The following is a 21,365-nucleotide window of genomic DNA, read 5'->3' on the forward strand; positions in this document are numbered from 1 at the left end:
GACACAGATCTCAAGGCTAAGAGCCTAGAACCAGGCTGACAAGCCCATTACCTTGTTTGTGCCAAATCCCTGCTTCTCACACCTTCCTGTGACATACCTGTGGCTGCATCCCATTTCCCTTCCCTGCCCATCTCCAGAAGCTGCTCTGCAAACAGCCCAGGGCTGGGCACTGCCAAAGCACCAGCAGGATGAAGGGGACACATCAAAAGCAGAGAGATCAAGGGAGGGCAGGAGGCAGGTCCTAGCACACCCCCATCCCACCCTTCCTGCTTCCTGCCTTAGTTCAGTGCTCTGCAGTCCTAAATACATCCATCTCCCCCAGAGCAGAGAACTACCCATTTAGCTGGTGCTCTCCATCAGCATTTGTGTGCTGCTTATCTCCTGTGGATTTTTCCAGCAGTCAAATCCACCGAGAGGATCTGCAGGGCAGAGCCACGAGCCCAGGCACTCCCCATTGCAGAGTAGGTAACAAAGGCTGTGAAGGTTAAGGTGGCTGCTTCCCCCTTTCCTTGTGCTCGACCTCTCCAAGCTCTCAGGATGCCGGTGATAGAAACTGGAGGTGGGAAAGCTGCACCCAGAGGTGCTATTGAGGCGAGATACCCACCTCACAGGCTCTGCATCCACACAAACAAGGAGCACTGGCTTTTCCTCCTCTCGCCACTCCTCCAAGCATGGAACTCGGCAATGAATCCTGCACTTCATGATTTGTGTGCAAACTACAAGACAGGAGGCAGAAAAACCTGTTCCCTCTCCAGTTGTGGCCCCCCCCAGCTGCATTTGCTCCCCATCATCTGAGATCTCAGGTGTTCAAAGCACTCACCCACCAGTCTTTCTTCTGGAGTGATAAATGAGTTCGCATTCTACTGTGGCAGAAAGGGCTAGAACAAGGGTGACAAAGACAACCTCAGAAAGGTTATACCACATGTTTGTAGGGCCCCCTCCCAGCCACAGCTAAGGAATGCCTGAAGGCCAGTGATGCTGTCTGGAAGGAGAAGAGGAAAGAGTGGAGCAATCCAATCTGGTTTCAGTTTATTTCCAGAATTTTACTGTACAAAATATGCAAAGTGTAAAACATTTTTTTTTTGTTTCAGTTAAAAAAAAAAAAAAAACCCACGAAAACCAAAAAACAAAAAACCAACACAACCCCCATCCAGCTATAACTTAAGAGAACCCAGCTTGGAACAGAACAACTCACTAGGCTAAGACCCACAGTGCATTAATGTCACAGACACCAGGAATTTGCTTACTTAAGTTCACGATTACAAAAAAGAACATAAAAGACCATGTACCATTGCAGTTAAAGTCACATGTGCAAAGAGGAAAAAAGAAAGAAAGATGCTGGTTAGTGTCTATTGATTAGAAAACCTTGGCAAACCCCATCTTACTATACAGTGTGTGTAGAAAAAGAGTATTACACAGTGATCAAAAAGAGGGCAAGGGAAGGACCGTCTTCCCCAAGACACAGTAATGCTGAATCCAAGAAAACAGGCACAGAAGAGTGTAAGATTCCTTCACAGTTACTGTCTGTGCAGGCAGACACAGCACCCCTCCAGTGCAGGAGATACCCCCAAGCAACACCAGTGCTGGTGAGAGGTGCAGCCAGAGGGAAGGATGCTCTCTCTGGGCAGGCAGAGCACACACAGGGCAGGGCTGGCTGCCCACAGGGCTTCAGTACGTTATGGGGATTAGAAATACAGTCTCTTGGAGGGATGCAGAGGGAGGGTAACACCAGTTGTACCACTGGTGTAATGGGGGGGACCTGGCTCAGGAGTATCCCAAAGCGGTCATAGAGCAGAGGCTGGAAATGGCAACTTTTGGTCATCATCTATTGGAGGCAGCAGCCTGAATGCAGGAGGGTGTGTATTCCCACAGGAGACTTCGTGGCGCAAAGCCATGTCTTATAGAAGACAGAAATTTGAGGGGTTTGGGTGGGTTTACTTTTGTTTTTAACAAAACCCAAACAGTTCAATCCCAAGAGCTTCCTTCTTCACACAGTTTGAACACTGAACCACCGAGCCTGGCTTGAAGCTTTACACATGTATAATGCACACACCTATGAGGTAAAAGCACAGACACACACAAGCTGAATGAGGAAACAGACATCTGCACACACATCTCATCAACAGAGAGGGCAGAACTGAGCACAACTGCGAGCAGAGCCTGGGACCAGACTATAGTGTTTTGCCAAAGACTTTTGTTTTTCCTTTGGAAAAGGGCAGAATTACAAATTTTGGTAAGAAAGATGATGGAATTGGCTTGAATAGGATTCCACGTTCAGCACAGAATGGATCTTTCCAGTTCTTCAACAGCAAGCACTGGAAGCCAGCACATCTCAAACAAGACTTCAAAAGCTACTTACGCAGGGTAGGGCCAGCTTCAGAATCAGCTCTCCCACAGCTTCTGGCATACTTGGCAACAGCAGATTCCTGAGGCTTTGTACGGAGATCCCCATCCCAAAGGAAAAGGTTAAGAGGCTCCACAAGGGGTGGGATTTGTACAGATCTCCTCCAATCTTGCGCCTTTTTGTGAGCTGCTCCCAAACTGCAGCCCCAGCACGTCCCATCCCATCCCTCGCTAGGGAGTATCAGGAAGAAAATCCCACACAGAGGAGAGGACGGGAGCTGGAATGACTGAAGTTGCTGGCAGGAAAAGTTTTAGAGGGAGAAGCCAGAGGAATAGCTGGCAGAGGCTAAAATCTGATCTGCCTTCCTCTCCTATAGCCCCCCTGCAAGCGTAATATCCACAACTCCTAGAAGCTGGGAGAAATCTGTATCTTTCCCTCTTTAGTCATGAAACAGAAAGCGAGGCTTCATGTGAACCCACAGCCATCTCCATCTGTTCCAGAACAGTTCAAATAGCTGCAGCTGGGTTTGGAAGATCTCAACATGGCTTTGGATTTAGGGTGTTACAAATCTGAGACCAAAAAATCCCCAAAGCCTTTAAAGTATCCAAGGAGCATACTTGAGAGTCACAAGGAAAACACCAACATGGAACAGAGTGGGGCAACACTATCACATGGTGCAGTCTTTAGTGAAGGATGTCCAGTACAAGGATCTCCTCTGAGGGGACATTGTTCAATTCAAACAGGGTTGTCTCATAAACCATTTGAGCTCCAAAGAAATACAACAATTCCCAGCCAGGTACAAGAATCCAGACTGGAAGAGAGGAGGGAGAATATGTGCATGAAGACAGTGCCGGATAGGAAAGGCATTTGGAGGAAAACAGCCTGCTCTCGGCTGGCAAAACCCTTCAAGCCTTATTTTTATATTGAGCTCTTGGCAAGCTCTACAGAATGAAGGAGTGCAGGATTTGGATGGGAGCCGTGTTCCCTGTGACTCGATTCTTACTCATTAGCTGGCTATAAACAGAGTTAAACAAACCAGGCTGCTCTTGCCGCTCAGGGCTCTTATGAGGAGTCTGAATTCCTATAGATGCCACAAATCCATCTGTGGATCTCAAAGCATTTGACAAGTTGAGTTTAGCCTCACGACACCCCCAGAGAAGTAGGAATGAAATGGCCCCCTGATTCTGCAGGGAGGAGAAACAAGAGAGACCCTGAGAAATAGAATGTCTTTAAAAACAAGAACAGGGAATACTCATGAGTCCCAATTCCTCTTCGAGTCTGTCCTCAACCCTAAGCAGGTTGCATTCTAAAGAGACCATTTGAGAGAACAAGTCCCCTCCTTTAGATTTAATCAGGCAATGCATTCATGCTGCTGATACAGGGCAGAGTGTTTAATTTAGGAGCTGCCCCCCACTGACAGTGTCCTTTCCACAGGCAGGCAGAAAAGGCAGCGCTGATGAGGAAGTAGACTTAGAGCGAGCAAGCAGCACTTCCATCTTCCATGTGTTTAAGGATTTAATGGGATTAAGACATGAGTTTCCTGAGCAGATCCTGTCAGACAGCTCCCCTGGTGGGGCAGGGAAAGGAAAAGGGAAGGAAAACCTGGCAAAGAGAAAAACTTCAGCAGAGGTGCCTGTGAGAAGGTGCTCTCACACACACAGCATACACAAGCCCCCAGCAAGAGGGTTCCTGTTCTGGCTTCACAGAAAGGAGCCAACGCAGCCACAGGCAGCAGCCTCCACACAGGCAGTAGTGCTCCTCAGTCTCTCAGTCTTTCCCACCTTGCTAGTGATGCACATCATGAAAGCCACATACATGCATCTTCAGGAGAGCAAAGTGTGAGGAGATACCATATAGTTCCCCGCACCTTTTTTGTTTAAAGGAATAAACCAATGTATATTTTCTAATTAAAACACTGCAAAGGCCACAGTCAATAAAAGAGTCCCTATACAGACTACCAGAAAGCCTGACCTAGAAAGAAATCCAAATACTAAGTTTAGAGAAGGAAAAACTCTACCTACTTCCCATCCTTTAAGGGGCATGGGCCTGCTCCCATCATGTACCGCACCACCTAATTTCTTCACAAGCACATCTGGCACATTACATGGGGAAGACAGGATTCAGGTGACTTCCACACACTTTTAAGAATGGTACAGGACACTGCAGGCATCACTTGGATGAGGAATCATCACTTTGGACCCTTGTTGTGCTCCCTCAATCCCAAGAGAACTATCCACAGCTCCATTGCTGCTGACACCCTGCCCTGTCCCCAGCTCAAGGTGGCTGCTCCCTCCCACCAGCTTGTGGTGGGCACCAGCCAGCCCACATCAGCCATGCCATGGAGGACCAGCAGAGCTCCACTCTTAGCTGGGCCACCTCATGCTGGTGGGAGCATGCAGACAGCCCAACAAGCTGCTGGAGGAGCCCAGGGAAGGCCAAAGGGGACAGGAGAGCTGCCACAGCCCATCTCGGAAGACTACTCACCCTGGCAACAAAAGGCACTGGCTTAGGTAGAACTGGGCCCTCTGTGTTAAGACATCCATATGGAGGGCAGGTCGGATCCTGTCCTGATAACAGACATTTGCATGGCAAAAGACTAGGCAGAATGAAATCATTTTGCATTCACACACAAATCCACCGACACAGAGCTGGGACCTGACAGAAGGCAGCTCACTGCCAGCCTCAGAGCTGGCTCTGGAGTCACACCATGCCCTGTGCCAGCAATCAGACACTGCTTTAGGCTTCATCATAAAAAGCAAACCTCCCAAAACCCCACAAGACGCAGGTGACGCCAAAGCCGCTCTGAGGGACAAAAGCAAAACAAAACTGCACATCTCAGGAGCAGATCCCAGCACTTAGCAGAAGCTCCCCCAGTAAAGAAAGGCCAAGAAAGGCAGGAGGCAGGCAGGTTTTCAACATTCAGATAGAGTTTGGTATTTCTTAGCTAGAGCTGAAGGCATATGGTGCGGAAGGACATACAGCAGCTCTCCAAAGCAAGTGTACGTGGCAGAGGTCAGCCCTTTCCCTGGCTCCTCTTCTCCTCCTTTCCTCCAGACACACTTGAAGCTGGCTAGAGAGGGAGGGGCACATTCCTGCTTGCACCCCCTTCCCACCAAAGAGGCTGTCAGGTATAGGGAGGGTCTGTGATTTATCTGAGGAGGGGCCAGCTATTCACCTCCCCTGTCCCAGTGCAAATAGGCAGCCCCTGCAGGTGCAAAAGGAAGTGGCAGTAAGGCAGAGCCTGAGGGGACTGCGGCTGGAGAAACACATTGGGAAAGCCAGCCAGAGAAGACAAACAGGGAGCCTTGGGAGTGCCCAACAGAGATGCAGGCAAACGGGAGAGAGGAAGCAGGTGAGAGATAACAGGGAGCTGTGTCACACAGAACAGTTTCACTGGGATAAAATCATAAAGCAAAATCAATCCGAAGAGCTGCAAATGGGCTCTTCCAGTTCAAGACAAGCAACTTCAGAGACACAGAAGGCAAAACCATCCCACTGTGCTCATATAGGTCTAGCTCTGACAGAAGAGGGCATATGGAGAGAGGGAAAAGAAGTCTTCAGTCTTCAGATGAGGTGGCTCCCAGAAGCAGCCCCCTCACACCCTCCCTTTGATATCCTCTCCTTCCTGAGCGAACAGGGACTGCCACATCCCCATGCAAGCAGGTTTCTACAGCAGAGGTGAGCAATATACTCTTCAGAAACACCTATGGGTAGGAAAAGCAGAGAGGCAAAAGCACAGGCGTCTGTATGGCGTAAAGGAAGCGCTCCAACAAAAATAACCCATGTTGCAATCGTGAGGAGAAAGAGTGAGCATGAGACTTACAGTATGCCTGGAAAAGGGGGGAAAAAGGGGAAAACTCTGTTCTGTCTCCAAGGCTGAGCTAACCGAGCCAAGTCACCCTGTCGCCTCTTAAGATATTTCTTTCTAGATAACATATTCCAACTCCCCCCCTCCCTCCCCTTTCCAAATAAAGTGCAGATGGTCAAATATTACTGGTCCATCATCTGCCAGTTTCAGTCAGCATTGGGGAACTTAAACCCAAAAAGCACGATATTGAAAGACAAAATCCAATCCCCAAGGAACCCACCCTCAGAATCCCTTAGACTGAAGTCTCAGACTGTAAGCGGAGGACAAATTTATGAGATTTGGGGTCTATGAACTCCTCAGAGAGTTTGATGAAGGGGATTTTTTTCACATTAACAACAAGGCTGAAGTCCAAGCACTTGAGCACAAAGACGCTGCCGTCTTGTAACCCGCTCGTGACCGCTTCCTCGCTGACGAGTGTCCAGTGCTTGGAGAACCAGCGATCCCTGTCGTACTGGAGGGTTGGGCCCGGGCTGAGGTAACGCTCCAGGAATGCCTGCCGGGAGAGGGACACATGTTAGCACCAGTCCTACCACTTGTTCTGCATCGATGCTCTCTTCCCAGCCCCAGGTTCAGCTCCACGAGCATGGGCTTGCCATGCTGTGAGTTTCAGGTTCCACGCTTCAGGAGACATTCTCTCCCCAGTCCCTCCCAGCTTTTCAGACCTCAGGAGCAGACACAGGCACCAGGAGATTCTCTTTCAGTCCACCACACGAAAGTTATAGCCCTGACTTCTGCTGTCAGCAGTGCCATCTGGCAGCACTTCAGTACAGCAGAGGTCATTTCTGCCCTACCAGCCCCCCCATAACCCATCCCAAAATAGCAGTCCCAGACAGGTAGATGAAATAGCTGGCCCTCCCTTCTTCAGGCCAAGCTAAGGTGGAAGGCAGAGAGTCTCCATAGTTGCAGCCTGACTGAGGCTGCAAAACTGAAAGCAGAACAGGTAATGCTGTTTGTTGGTTGCTTTAACGTCTCCTTTGCAATCTTAACAGCAGCAGAACTCCCCCTTGTATACCTGGGTAAGGTACCAGGTGGATCCTAGTGAGAGGGTGTTAAGGCTCATCTCCTGAGAGCGTTTCTGCCCTTAGGGTAAAGTCCTGGGTAAATGCCTAAAGGTAAATTCTTGCATTTCTAACCCTTTGCTAGGATTGTGGGATGTTCCTAGAGGGGAAGGTTTAGAGTAGGAGGTGGATAACGTGACCCTTTAAGATCTGATGCAGCCTATGCACTGATCATATACAGACAGCAACTATGAAAACCTCCACTAACCTTCTTCAGCAATTTCCTGTCCTGTGTATACACAGAAATGTGCTATTCCTTTCTCTCTCCTTCCTGCACCGTTAAAGAAAGCGTTACCTTTGGTGTCATGTTATTGGTGATGCAGAAGGACAAGTGTTGCAAGATGCTCTCCATGCTGTGGTACTGTTGCTGGCGGGTGGTGCGAAGGTACTTCTGCAGAGCTCTTGCCATGGAAGGGAAGATTGCCTGGGCTGCTTCTCGGGGGTCCATCATCTCTCCTGGAGCTTTTTGCTGTTCCTCTGCCTGGAGGCGTTTGATGTGAGTGAAAGCCTCCTCTACTGCAACCACAAGCCTGCAGAAGGAAAATCAGGATAGCAGGAGTCATAATGAGAGACGTAGGATGGGGCTGTGGTTAAGGCAGAGCCTGGGAGTCAGGATACGCAAGCTTCTATTCCCATGCTTGCTACTGAGTCACTGCCTCCCATCTGAGTGGTAGACAGCAGCTTTCTTTCCTTGACCAGCAATTGAGGGCCATAAACCAGGATTAAGGCTTTAAAGCCTGAGTGTTGTACTTGGTTCTGCCAGCACAGCATAAACATCAGTTACATGATTCAAACAAGACACAGCTGCCCTTGCATTTAATGCATGTCTTCGAAAACAACGGTTCCAGCATCCAGGACTGCAGGGTGAAGCATAACGATGGGCAAGCAGTCAGGAAGAGGCTGGCTATAAACCAGCATGACCCAGGACACAGGCTGCTCAGAGAATCTGTGCTTCCAAGCTGCAGTGGGCTCTGGCATACCCCAGCCAGGTGCAGAGACTGTGCTGCTGAATGATGGCTCTGCACCCTCCATTCAACACTGACAGGGCTCCCCCCTCAACACCTAACACTGCAGCTAGAGGCACCCTCTGCAAACCACTGCTGTGTTGGCACAGGTGAGCAAACACCAAGACCACTGCATAAAAAGGCAAAAAGATGCCATACAACACTTGCAAGTTAGCCCAGAACTAAGGAACAAGTGAGGGGCTATGCTGCAGTTAGTGAGGAAAAAGCAATGATAGTAGAAGAATCACCCAACTAAACTCTTTTGCCCCCCCGACAGGACTTGCTTCACACTAGATTTCCATTCAAGTCACCAACTACTCTCCACACTGCCCTCAATACCCAAAGCATCTTAAAGCCAGGGAAAGCTGCCTCACATACAGCACAGGTACAGAGTACCACATTCAGAGTGTATTTGAGGAACAGCAAAAGAAACCCCGACCCCTTCCCATTCTGTGGGGAAGAGGGGACTGGGAATCAGTTTCTAATCTCTTCACATATATTTGTTGCAGCTCTGACCTTCTCCTTCAAAACATCTGGCCTGATCTTCTAGTGACTGATGGGTTTTGTCTGACTAAGCATCTGTTCTAACCAAACTCAGCAAGCAAGGGAGATGTGGCCCAGTTGGGATGTTACAAAGCACAGAAAGGAAAGTTTTAGTTCCTATTGCTCTGAGGCTGCAAGAGAGCCTAAAAGACAGTGGCTATAGAGCACAGGCCAGCATAAAGCAGGCTAGAGGACACACACTATGCCAGCACGTTCCCAATGAAATATAAACTGCCAAAAGAAAACACAAACCAAGCCAGCTCCTTCCAGTTACGGCACATTCCTTCCAAACACAGCTCAGTTCAGGGGTGCCTGTCCATAAGCAACTTGCCTCAAACTGTTAGGTATGTTAACTACAAACTGTAATTAGGTTCCAGAGCAAATAGAGGCACTATCTCAGGTCACCTCAACAACGCATCAACTCTGCAGCCTAAGTATGACCGGCAGAAAACAAACCTATGACCCCAAATAACATCTACCTACTTCTGGTCATATCTTTCCTCCGCAACTCATTGAAGGGGGCAGTCAATCTGCCCCTTTTAGTAGTGTGCCAACACAAATATTCTCCTCACCTACGAACAGGCAACACCAAGTGCTCTATGGAGCCTGTCCCTGGATTACTTGAGCTGAGACAACAAGCCTGGGCATGGGGGAAAACAATGGGATTTCCTACAGCAAGTAACCACAGATTTTTCAAGCACTGGACTGTTTCCTAATCCATGACATTGCATTAGCTTATCTGTACAATATACATGAGTTCTGTTTAATGCATGCTCCTCAGACAATTCCAGTTACAAGCCGTCACCATCCTTTATGCATCTGGATTTCATATGCTTTTTTGCTGTCACAGATTTACAGCCAACCCCTAGACCCTTAAATCAGAGGCTCCTGTGAGGCTTGGCAATACCCACATGGCTGAGCCTCACAGGAGGGGATGGCTTTACCTCGCACGGCGCTTTCTTACTCGCCGCTCATGGTCAGCCTCTTCGTAGTAGAGCTCGTTGTGACTGGAGTCCCTGCGACGAGCCGCAGCTGCGATCATGGCACGGGACTGCCCCGATGCATTGTTCCCTGGGCCTTGGAGAGGCAAGGACCAAAAGGTGGTGTTACTGCCACAGGACTGGGGCTGGGACAGACCAGTGCCCCACAGCATCTGTCAAGTGCTCTGTGGCTCCAGCCTTCCCAGCTGAAGCTATAAACCCTTCCCCAAGTCCTCAGGAGCTCTGGCAGAAACCGTGCTAGGCAGCACGGACTTAAAGAGGGAGCTTTGCCACGTGGATAAGGGAAGTTAGTTGGGATGACACGTACACAAAGGCAGAGGTGAGGTGCACATGCCAAGGATGCAACTTACCACCCATTATATATGTTTTCAGCTTGAAGGCAAGAGCAGCTGGAACATACCACATTTCAGCAACAAGACAGTGCGCGTGCACAAGAATTGAGGAGTTGGAAAGAGGAGAAAGACAAACACAAGAGCATCATGAGACATGGAGATGAATGAACAGAAGTCAAACTCCAGATAGTTACACGCAAGCAGGAAAACCAGGATGCAGGGCCAGCAGGGTCACCTTTAGATAAAGCATAGGCTTTCCCACAAGGGCAGATGCTGTCAGAGCAGCAGCATTCCTGCAGTAGGGTAGGCTGGGGTCTGTGTGTGTAGCAGCTTCTCATGGTACTTTGAGCATACCTGCCTTACAGCTTCTGTTGCTGTTAACAGATCCTTCACAGGTACAGCAACAGGGAAGCTGCAATTTGCTCTGTAACACCCACTTAAGTGACAGAGCTGTCTACTACATTACCTTAACTAATGACCTTAAAATACAGCAGTAGGTCATGCAGCTCCCCCATGAAGCTCACAGCTCTCACTATTCAGGCCGAGAGAGGCAAAAAAATGTTGCCCCATAAGCCTACCACCCTTCTATCTAGATAGAGGTGGCTCTGCCCAGAGGGGGAAATGGAGAAGTCTTGGACTGCGTTCAAACCACCAAGAGCTGTTTTTCTGACTAAGTGCACTGAAAGCCCCCACTCTCACCAGGCAGTGGTTAAGAACAATCAATTGCACGCACATGCTTAAAATTGTTCTGCTCATGCAAGGGCAACTCTTTGGTTTCTTTCCTAAAAAGCACAAAGCACATTCTAGGACAGAAGCCTGAAGTTCACTCAGCAATGGGAAGGACAAGCATTCACACAGACAGCTTCTGAAGAGGATAAACACTTCAGACTGACAGCCCTGAAATGGAGGATGTGACCCAAGGGAGAGACTAGCTCCCAAATTGGGATTAGAACTGTAATTTGCTTTGTTGACTATGTCCAGTGATGAAAATCCTGGTTTTGAAGGTGAGCCTCCCCACTCTCTACAAGAGAGATTACAGCAAGATTTTTTCCTTCCTGGCTGCTCCAGTATCAAAGACAAAAAGCTGCCAACAAATTAGGCTGCCTTAATAGCATTACTGTCTTTTCATGTGCAGGGTATAAGAGACTGTCAGGATGCCAGGGTAAGCTGCAGCCAGAACTACAGTCTGCTTCATCAAATGGATGGGAATCTTCTTAAAGACATGCCTCTAAGCCTGAGATTTCCACATCCGCAAAGGTAGCAGCATTGCACAAGGAATGCTACTGCCTCACAAGGGAAAGGCACAGGTTTTCAGGCCCTGGCAGGGTCATGAGCTTGCCACTTGGAAAGGCCTGCCAGCCACTTGTAGAGCTCCCTTCTGGTTTCTTCTCTCCCAAAAAAGCCTGTGAGCTATCAGCTACTAAGCTACTACGCTATCAGACCGACAGTTTTACTTCCGAGCTTGTGTGTTCCAACATCCCAGCAGGTGCTGCAGAACAGAGACCCTGCCACATCCCAAAGAGATGTGCTGCATCAGAGGAGAAGACAAGCCAGCTACTAGCCAGAATGGCACATCCTGCAGCCAGGCTGGTGGGCCATTCAGTTTGAAGGGTATGCAGACAGCTTTGGGATCTGGAAGCCCTCACCTTCCACACAGCAGCCTCACTGAGAGTAAGCTGGAATGAAAGAATGCAGAGCAAGGCTGCTTGCTTCCCCTCTCCAACTCAACTTGTTCTCTCTCATCTTTGAGCTTCCTCATTCCAGGCAGCAGGGAACACACAATGGGCAAGACTGCCCTCTCCCTCCCCCCTTCCTCTCCCTTCCTCCGTCAGGATGGGGACATCTTACTGTAAGGATCTAAATAAACCTCCAATTAATTTTCTGGACCAGGAGTGCCGCATCAGGTTTGGGGAAACATTTAGAATAAGGTCTTGGAAACTTCTGAAGTCACCAAAATGAAATAAATACATTTAAAACCTAATTTACACAAAAAAACCCAACCCACACCCATAAGGCACTGAAACTTAAGTTGAATGCAAAACAATCACATCCCATCTTTTTCCACGGGACATCCTTCATGCTTCAGTCTCCAAACCCCACACACAGAGCCACCTTTCCAGCTAACCCCCTTCCCAGCTCTAAAAGCCTTTCAATACTAACAAATTCATGGGCAGGATGAGCCTTACCACATTTTGCCACAAGACTTCAGTCACCCTTCACCATAAAAGCTTCCCTCTACAACTTCAGCTTTTCTATCAAAGGAATGTGTACTTTTATAAAGGCTGTGATGGCTGAGCATACCCTGCTTATCAAGCCTAGCTTTCACTGATAGGGTTTAAGAATGCCAAATGATTTAAGTCCAGTTTTTACTGCTTTGAGTGTCCACAGGGATCCACCTATCCATCCATCCACAGGCCTCTTTAAAGCCCAGAAGCTTGAAATTGTTGAACGGCAAAGCTCAAAGGGGATAGTTATCTATGTCTGAATTTCCATGAACTGCTTAGTGTCAGGATGACTTAGGAGCACAGCCATGCATAAGCCAGGCATAGCTAATTTAGTGCTAAGGCTGCAGGCTGACAAGCATTGCTTCCAGTGGCAACTGCTGCTTACACAGTTGCTTTTCTTCCCACATTGGTATCAACCTTCTTCGCTTTCCTGAAGGCTGCCTGTGGAAGCATCACAATAAACCACTGGGGAACTCATTTAGGTTAAAAGTTGTGTTTATTGTACTATCACAACCAAGGAGATGACCCAAAAGTGACAAAAGGCAGAGGCTGCCTAAAACAAGCAGTGGTGCCAAAAAGTGCTCGTCAAGCCACCTAATTATAAAGCCTGACCCAAAACTTGGCCACTTTGCCTGGCAAAGACAAAAGCCTTATTGAGGGCTAAATACATCTGTAAAGTCATGGGGAACTGGCAAACTGTTAGGAAGATTTCCAGCAAGAGACAAGGATTTGGCAAAGCAAAAAGGTGAGAATGTGTGCATAACAAAGCATAAAGCCAACCCAGCCCTTCCCCATCCCACCCAGTCTCAGAGACTGCATTTTACCTCACCTACCATCAACATTGTAGACTTTCAGGCCAGCCATGTGCTTGGCTGCACGGGATTTGGAGGCTGTTAGTAAGGCCGGGTTGTAGACTGTGAAATCTCTGTAGTAGTTTTCCAGGACCACCAGTGCAGCTCGCTGGATGCTAGTGACAGAGAGAACAAACAAAATACAAGACAAAGCCCCCCAAAATGCAACAAGTTCTTTTGTTTCCTTAAAATAAATGGAAAGGATAACAATAAAAAAGAAATAGCCACATTATTTGGGTCAGGATTGTCACACTCACAGAATTGTGCAATAAACAGAATATTAGTTACCCCCTGGGACCTGAAATTTAACTTGAAGTGCACAATAAATGTGCCCTCACCTCATGAGGAGGATGACAAGAAATCCCTAAGCAAGGGCAGAACAGATTGAAGCAGTAGGCTGCCTGCAGTATGGGAAATACAGAACAAGAGCTCAGCCTGCCTTGGCTGTGAGGCCAAAGCTCAGAGCACCACCACATAGGTTTTGCTGTAGCTGGCCAGCCTAGATGGAGGGACCGGCTCAGGATGGATGCTTTTCCCTTTGAGTCATTTCCAGCCGCACCTCAGAGCTCCTCCATCAGAGCATTGACAGGAGTCCAAATCTCTTCAGCTTTCACAGCAAGATAAGATCACTGCCTGAGGAATGTGGCTGCTGGAGAAGGGATTACCTCAGTTTTGCTTGTTAAATCCCAGGAAGGACAGAATGGGCAGCAGTGACACTCCCTCCATCCCTTTGAAGGGATGCCTCTACATAACATGACGACACATAGGAGCAAAACAGCACACACGCCAGCAGCAGGAAAGGCTCAACCCAGAGGTATCTTCCTTTGCAATCATTTCAATAACAGAGGTGTCTGTAGGCACTTCTACCAACAAATAGGACAGTATTGCAAAACAAGGCACAGCTATGGTGTTTAGAAATGCCAGCATACACAAACAGGATCCAGGCCATGGCTCTCTTCACGTTGCTCTGGCTCCATGCCCCAGCGTGGTCTGGCTGGCAGTAGTGTCCTGAGCAAGTCACCAAGATCACCCATTCAGTCAGCTGGAGTTTGCCAAGAACCCACATTTCATTTTGAACACACAAATATCATAAAGGGAACTGCCAACGTGTCTGTTGCCAGTTAATTGTAAAGTTCACACTTACCAACAAAGCAACTGAGTATTTCTCACACATGTTACAACATAGGAAGAAAACATTACAAGGATGGGAACGTGGGAAAAGAAGACATCAGCAAATTAAGACCTAAATTCAATTCTCACCACTACGACTGATTCAAGGCACACTCCCAGAGGAGCAATTTCAATTTTCCTGTGCCTGGTGCTAATATTAAACTTCTGCATCACACCCCAGTGATTTAAACACCACACACGCACACATACACCCTCTGCCACTGATCAGTGAACTAAGTGTAGATTCCAGCCCATTCACCAGATCCTGAGAAAGAAGAACAAACCCAGACTTGTCCAGTTTACCTTCAGCAGTCAGTATTAAGGTACAGCACCATATATTTCATTAGCTGTATAACCTTAAGATGACTAATTTAGCTTTTGAAGCAAATTCTTTCTTCAGGACTTTTTGGATGCAGATTTCTTCTGCATCCAGCTAAAGCATCTTGAAGAAGCTTTACCTTTACCTTAGTGTTTCCTCATATCAGGTTCGTTAACAGCAACTCCATTTAAGCACTCAGCTATTGATATGAAATAAAAAGGCACTATTTAACCAAGGAAATAACTTTCCTTTAATGAAGCAGTACAAACTGACCTACTGCCATGCGCACGTAGGTGCTAATAGAACAAATGAAAGGCAGTTTATTCTTCCCTGCCAAACTTGTGATTTCTACTGTGAATTTGCTGCAGCTTAAAAACAAAATGTCATAAAAGAAGTCATGTGGCAATAGCACATATTCCCATTTCTGACTGCATTCAAACATGACCAAGTTTTTCCATGTCCACTTCCCAGGAAGGCAAAGCTCCACAGAATTTCATCCCAAAACGCAATGTTTGAAAAAAACAGGACCAACTAAAATCAACAAGATATAAATTAAACAGTTATACTCTGCTAATACACTGCTCTCATTCCAGACAGCACTGGGACTTCCACCCCAGCAGTGGGAAATGGAGGTTCTCCATTGACCACCTAGCTCTATCAGGATAAAGCACAATGCATCACAGGAGAGAATAACTTATTTTAATACACACACTTTTCCCTGGCCACCACAGAGTGTGTTATCATCAGGATGCCAGCTTTCCCCACCTACTACTACCCCTTCCATCTCCTAAATAACCTACTCCACTAATTCATTGTCACATCCACCCAAAATCTAAACACAATAAAGCTTTTACATTGCAATAACTGCCCTGAAAATTGAAAGCCTAGCTATTTATTGACAATGCAAATCCAGTACAGGCTCGGGCCCACATATGAGATACCCCAACGACAGAGAGGGTCTGCTTTCTAGGGAGAATTGTAAGTAGACATTAGTTTCCTAAACTTGTAGCAGCCTATTTGTGTCCCCCTAAGCATGGAGTCATCCTGAGCACGGCCCGTTAGGAAGGTAGCTGTACTGTGACTCTGCAAATTCTCTTTTGAAGAAAAAGGAAAAAAAAATAATGAGAAGATGCTGCAGACAAGAAAATTAGAAGGGTCACAATAATTAGCAAGAAAGGAGAAGGCTGAATCAGAGCCTTCCGAGCTGTGTTGCTCAACCTCTTCAGCCACATCAAGGGGAAGCCTCATCCTGCAGAGCTCAGGACAGCCAGCCCTGCCCCATAAGGAGCTGCAAAGCAACAAGAACCCCCCCCAAACAGGCACAGCCATCCCAAGCACAGCAGAAAGGGACCTAAATTGTGCAACGCAATGTGCAAGGAGGAAGGCAACCACAAGCCAATGGCCATCCAGAGCAGCCCTGAGGAGCAATGGTCTCATGGTCTGTGAGCAAAGCAAAATGCTATGGAAGGCTGCTGTCTCCTCACAGAAATTCAGAGATTTGAGGACTTTCCACTGCAGGGCAGACCCTGGCTTGGCAAGCAAGGTGAAGTGGCTGCAGCAGGCCTCCTCCCCACACACACCCCACCTCCGATGAGAATGGGAACTGGCAGCCTTCCCGGAGCCCGTGTTTGGAAGCTCTTCCCTTGCAGCAGTGTCTCAGGAGGAGTTCAGCACCACGTCGGTCACTGCATTCATTCACCCCACACTTCAGCAAACGGAGGCTTTCCCTGCCTTTATGACTTTAAAGGAATGGGGAGGAACAGGAAGAAAGTTTCAGTACTGCATTGCCTGCTTGGAGAAGGTCAGAGCGAGGACCTTCCCGATGTCCTAGGAAGATCATATCAGGACACAAAAAAGCATTTTCATGCAACAGTTCAAACTCAAACCCTTCAACCAGAGAGGAAAAACCCCCTCTCATATAGGCCAGTAGCCTACTGGAAACCCAGTTTTCCTTGTAGGCTGTACCAGTAGGGTTCTCTGTTTTGTTGCTTTGCATTTTTTGCAGTTGGAGGATCAGTTTTAGTTTTGTTCTAAACGATCATCACCACTACCCTGGAGAAGGCCGTGTCACAGCATGCTGCCAAGAGGGAAAGCAAACAAGCAGACCCCACGGGGTACCTCAGTGGCATTCGGCAGCAGAATCCTTTACAAACAGTAATGAATTAACTTGTACAGGGCATCCAAGGAAGTGGAGGAGGGGAATATAGGACACAAAGGCAGCAACTGTTGCCGATTCTTTTCTCTCTGAAGGTAAGTCAGGAACAGTTTTGCCTGAATACTTGTTCCTACGTGGGATTTTGATACCTGACATCTTGCTGTACTCTCTAGCTCATTCTGCCTTTGTATTTGCCTTCTGACATAGCTACACCAGTACTGACTTCGGCTTTTTTAGAGGTTCTCCAGGAAAACAAGCCAGTGCTATACTGAAGCAAAGCACAAAGAAAAAAGCTTGTTTATATAATCAAAACACTGGCTTTGGGCCCTGCTGGTTTCTAGGAAAAGGGATTTGAGGCTTCTGAAATGATGAGGAAGGGTTAGTAAGAAAGAAAATAATGAGAAGAAAAATAAAGAGATTAAAGCCATACCTTGACACCCAAAATTGCCATTGGACATACTAGAGACCATCATTCACGTGATTTTAGCAGCTTTGTGCCTTCCCGCTAAGCTAGAAACGTAGCTTGTCATGGTACCATACCAACCACGATGTAGACACTGCTGATCATTCAAGGCAGAGGAGCACCTCGTGGTTTTGTAACAGATAAAAGTACACATACAGAAAGAACTGAGCTGTTTGCTGCCAAAGCACTTGCTTCCTTACCTCGCTATAAATGTAAATCCTGCATCAGAGTGTAGGGTGAGCCACACACCTAAAATCCACAGGGATAGTCAGAGAGGCCTGACAGCGCTGTGTTGCCTGAGGGCTGAGGAAGCCTGGGGTTATGTAATCCAATGATTCCCAACACAGATTCCACTCCTCCAACACTTTTTATTAATGTTCTTCAAAACAGACATAGCATCCAAACAAGCCAAGCTCTCTGGGCACACAAAATACATACCACAGCCAGTCGGGAAGCTCTGGCACCTCAAAGAGAAGCTGAGCAAGGATTGCATGCAAGAACCTTCCACATAGAGTCAGCTCTGCCTTCGTGGCTCTCTCCAGCCTACAGCTGTATGAAGCTTAACTACCGTAAGAGATGCTGAGGTCTCCTGGAGTGTTAAGCTGCTCACCCACAGCACTTTATAATCCCCTAGCACTGTTGTCAGCACACACCCAACGGGCTCAGGAAACTCCTGTGCCTTCCCAGAAATACCTCCTTCCCTGAAAAACCCTTTACTTCACATACTCTTTTGCTAGACACAGAGCTGGGGCTCAAGCTCCTGGTCCTTCACCACACTTGACTGCTCTACTTGACTGCTCTTCCAACACAAAGTCACCAGGACTGAAACCTCAAAAATAGAACTGGAAATAACTGAAACAAAAATGCTTCCCACATCAACACCCCTGCTGAGAACAGCTGCAGAACGGAATTCTAACATCCTTCTAACACAGACTTGCTACCCTGCTCTGGCTACCATAGTGAGGTATGATGCCTAGATGCTCCCCATGCAGCTTGACCACATCAGGGTCCACCTCCAGTAAGCTGACAGAGCACAAGTGATTTGGTACTTGCTGTCCTTTCCAAGCAGCACCTTGGAGAAAAGCTCCTAAAAGAACAGAGGTCGCACAGAAGAGCTTTGCAGTGCCAGCAGCAGCACCAATGCCTCAGCTACAGTTCTGTCCTCCTCCCCAGTAAACAGAGCCAGAGTCAGATCTCAGCACAGATGCCAAGGCAAGGAACTCCTTCAGCAGCTGTGGCCAAACAAACAAAGGAGAAAAATGCCTTTTGAGAGTCGTAACTACAACAGCATTCCAGGTAGGTAGGGGGAAGAGAACAAGGCCACAGCCCCTAGGAACAGGAAAACCACACTTTCTCGTCAGACAACCACAACTGAAGTCTCTGCTCAGCTAAGACAGGGAAGCACAATCCTCACCCTTCCTGCAGCAGGCACCAAGTGACCAAGATGCAGAGAGTTTGTTTTAGATACCAAACTTCTGGCATTTGGTCAGCCTGGGAAGAGAGTTTGCAAGGTCAAACCTTTACTGGAGAAGGGAAGGAAACCTCAGTGCAGTAAAATGAAAGAACAGGAATTTAAGTGTGCCCCCACCCATCTGAACAACTGTCACATGAATGTTTTAAGTTTAAGGAGGGCACCAGCCCAGTTTCTAGGTACAGATCTCCCCTTTTCTGCCCTGCATGGTCCAAGACACTGTGCTCACCAACACACACACCCTATGCCAAGTCTCATGGTTTGTGAGACAAAAACCAGAACCAACATACCAGCTAAGCAACAGAGTAGTTAATCACTGATGCAGGAGGGATTTCAACATACAGGTTTTCTAACTGAGAGGATGAGTCTAGGATTCATTTTCAGGTTGAGGTTTGTTTGTTTTCCACAACAGCAGCCTAGCAAAAACCATCCAATATAGGTCAAAGGAAAACAGACCCTGCAAGTCTACCACTGCATCTTCCATTCTACAGGGAAGATAAGCTCAGAGTAAGGAAATGGGAGCTTTGAAAAGGAGGGTATAACCAAGCTTCAGTGTGAGGAGGGAAGAAATCCACTCCTTTATTTCAAACAACCCAAACAAGCTACTTATTTAAGCCTCCCTGAAGAACCCTATGAAAGTATTCCCAAGCCCGTACTCAGAAGATACTGCTACAGAAGTACAGAAAGCTGAGTTTTAGCAAGCAGCTATAAAACCCCAGTAAACCCACAGACATGCTCCCATTGCAATTATCTTTCTGGGAAACTTCCCAGCCTGACAGTTCAATAAGTTAACTGGCTTTAGGGTCCCAGAACCTTCAAATTCAACCAACTTCAAATGTTGATGCTTTCCCAGCAGCCGCACTGCCCTCACCTCCACTTCCCACAACTGAAGGTGGCAGTTAGTGTCATTAACTAGGACAAAAAAACCTAAGCTACTAATGGCAACATATAGTGAGGAGAAAGAAGAGAACACAATCCTCTCAAAGTGCTCCAAAAGATCAAATAATATGGTTTATCAGAAAAAGACAGTCACTGTGGTGAGGTCAGATACTACGATAGCACCACACTTCCTCAGGAACACAGTGAACATCTCATTTCACAGTACACAGTGTCAAGGGAAGCAAGTATCAGGGCACTTGTTACTACCCCTGACATCATATTCAACAGAAAGCAAATAAAGTGAGAAATAAGCTGCAAAAGCCTAACGTGAGTTTTAGAAGCAATGGAGGTGCCAAAACACCAGAAGAGCTTCCTATGGGAGTCAGGAGACTCTTTTCACAGAAAAGGGAAGACTTAAGCTCGTGCTGAGCCTAAGCTTCTTTCCAGGTTCACTGTATGCAATTCTAGGATGCCTTACTGCAGTGGGTCAGCCTAGGTAACCAGGAAGGCTGTCTTTAGGCCCCTCATGGAACAGCAAAAGGGAGTTTGCTAGCATGTGGCAAAGGTACACTGCACTGATTACCTCAGCCCAGCCATTGGGATGGGTACATGAGCACACAAGAGCAGCTTCAGGGGCTGCATCTGAAAGAGCAGCTTGTGAAAGCCTGGACATGAGGCATGCCAAACATCTCCCCAGAAGGCTGAGGATGCCAGCTGTCAGGGAGCAGGCTCCAAAGCAAATCACTAGCATCCTCCTACACCAAGACCACCTCTCCAAGAGGAACACTGTGTGTGTGGGAGCTGTTTTCAAGCACTTACCATGCAGATACCCAGAAGAACCACTAAATCCAAACAGTACAGCTCATGGATTAGCCAGTGGACAACAGCAGCTTTCAAGCACTAACAGCCTGGGCTGGATTTCAACCAGCTCCTCAGACACCAATAACCACAAGCAGATGTCTCAACAGCTCTCAAACTAAAGACATCAACTTCCCTTTGATCATGTATCACACATTCAAACCTTCTCATCAAGCAGAAAGCGAGTCCTTGCTACTAGCACCTCCCTGCCCCAGGGTCTGCTGCAATGCAGAAAAGAAAGATGAGAGCAAAGGAGCCACGTATCTGCCATGTCCCAGACACCCACAGTGAACCAAACCAACGTCTGGCTAGACATCCAACACCACAAGCCCAACCCAGTACCCTCAGGAGCCAGGAGCAGTTGAATTGGATCTGGAAAGCAGCAGCTACTGGATCCACAACCTAGAGCTCAAAAATGGGGCCTAATGAATATACAAACTTGTTTATTTAGGAGAAAATAAAAAAACAACTAAACAACTACCATCTGCTCACACTAAAGCAAAACCAAAGCTGTGAAAGGCTTCCTTTATTTATTGAGCAAGTTGGCAGGTTGGGAAGAAAGGCAGTGAGAAAAGAGCACAAAGGACGCAGCTGAAGTGAAAAGATGATAAGATGCTGATGTTGAGACGTCCCCACACACCTGCACAGCATGGTGGATACAGGCACACCAGGCACACATGGATACCAGCAGAGCAGGGGGAAGACAGCTTCCTGGGGCACCTACAAGTGTTGCATCCAGTTACCAACAGCCCAAGTAGGCTCCATTTGTCTGCACTAACTCAACACAGACCTGGGACCAATTTGTGAGAGTCAGGGACACTGCT

The 21,365-nt window shown here is 47.5% G+C and overlaps 1 protein-coding gene across 2 annotated transcripts in view; it reads right to left on the minus strand.

Annotated features, from left to right (window-relative positions):
- Positions 1-6,444: 6,444 nt before the first annotated feature.
- The window catches only part of VANGL1 (VANGL planar cell polarity protein 1), a gene marked incomplete at both ends in the record, with an annotated part of 29,102 nt that continues 14,181 nt past the window's right edge, over positions 6,445-21,365 (minus strand). For both annotated transcript variants that reach the window (XM_080612292.1, XM_080612293.1), the window contains 4 exons: positions 6,445-6,705; positions 7,566-7,800; positions 9,762-9,894; positions 13,209-13,342. In XM_080612292.1, coding sequence (XP_080468418.1) covers positions 6,445-6,705; positions 7,566-7,800; positions 9,762-9,894; positions 13,209-13,342 — 763 coding nt within the window. The remainder of the gene's footprint in view (positions 6,706-7,565; positions 7,801-9,761; positions 9,895-13,208; positions 13,343-21,365) is intronic.

The sequence above is a fragment of the Psittacula echo genome (genome assembly GCF_963264785.1).
Source record: "Psittacula echo genome assembly, chromosome: 3".
In the NCBI taxonomy this organism is placed as follows: Eukaryota; Metazoa; Chordata; class Aves; order Psittaciformes; family Psittacidae; genus Psittacula; species Psittacula echo.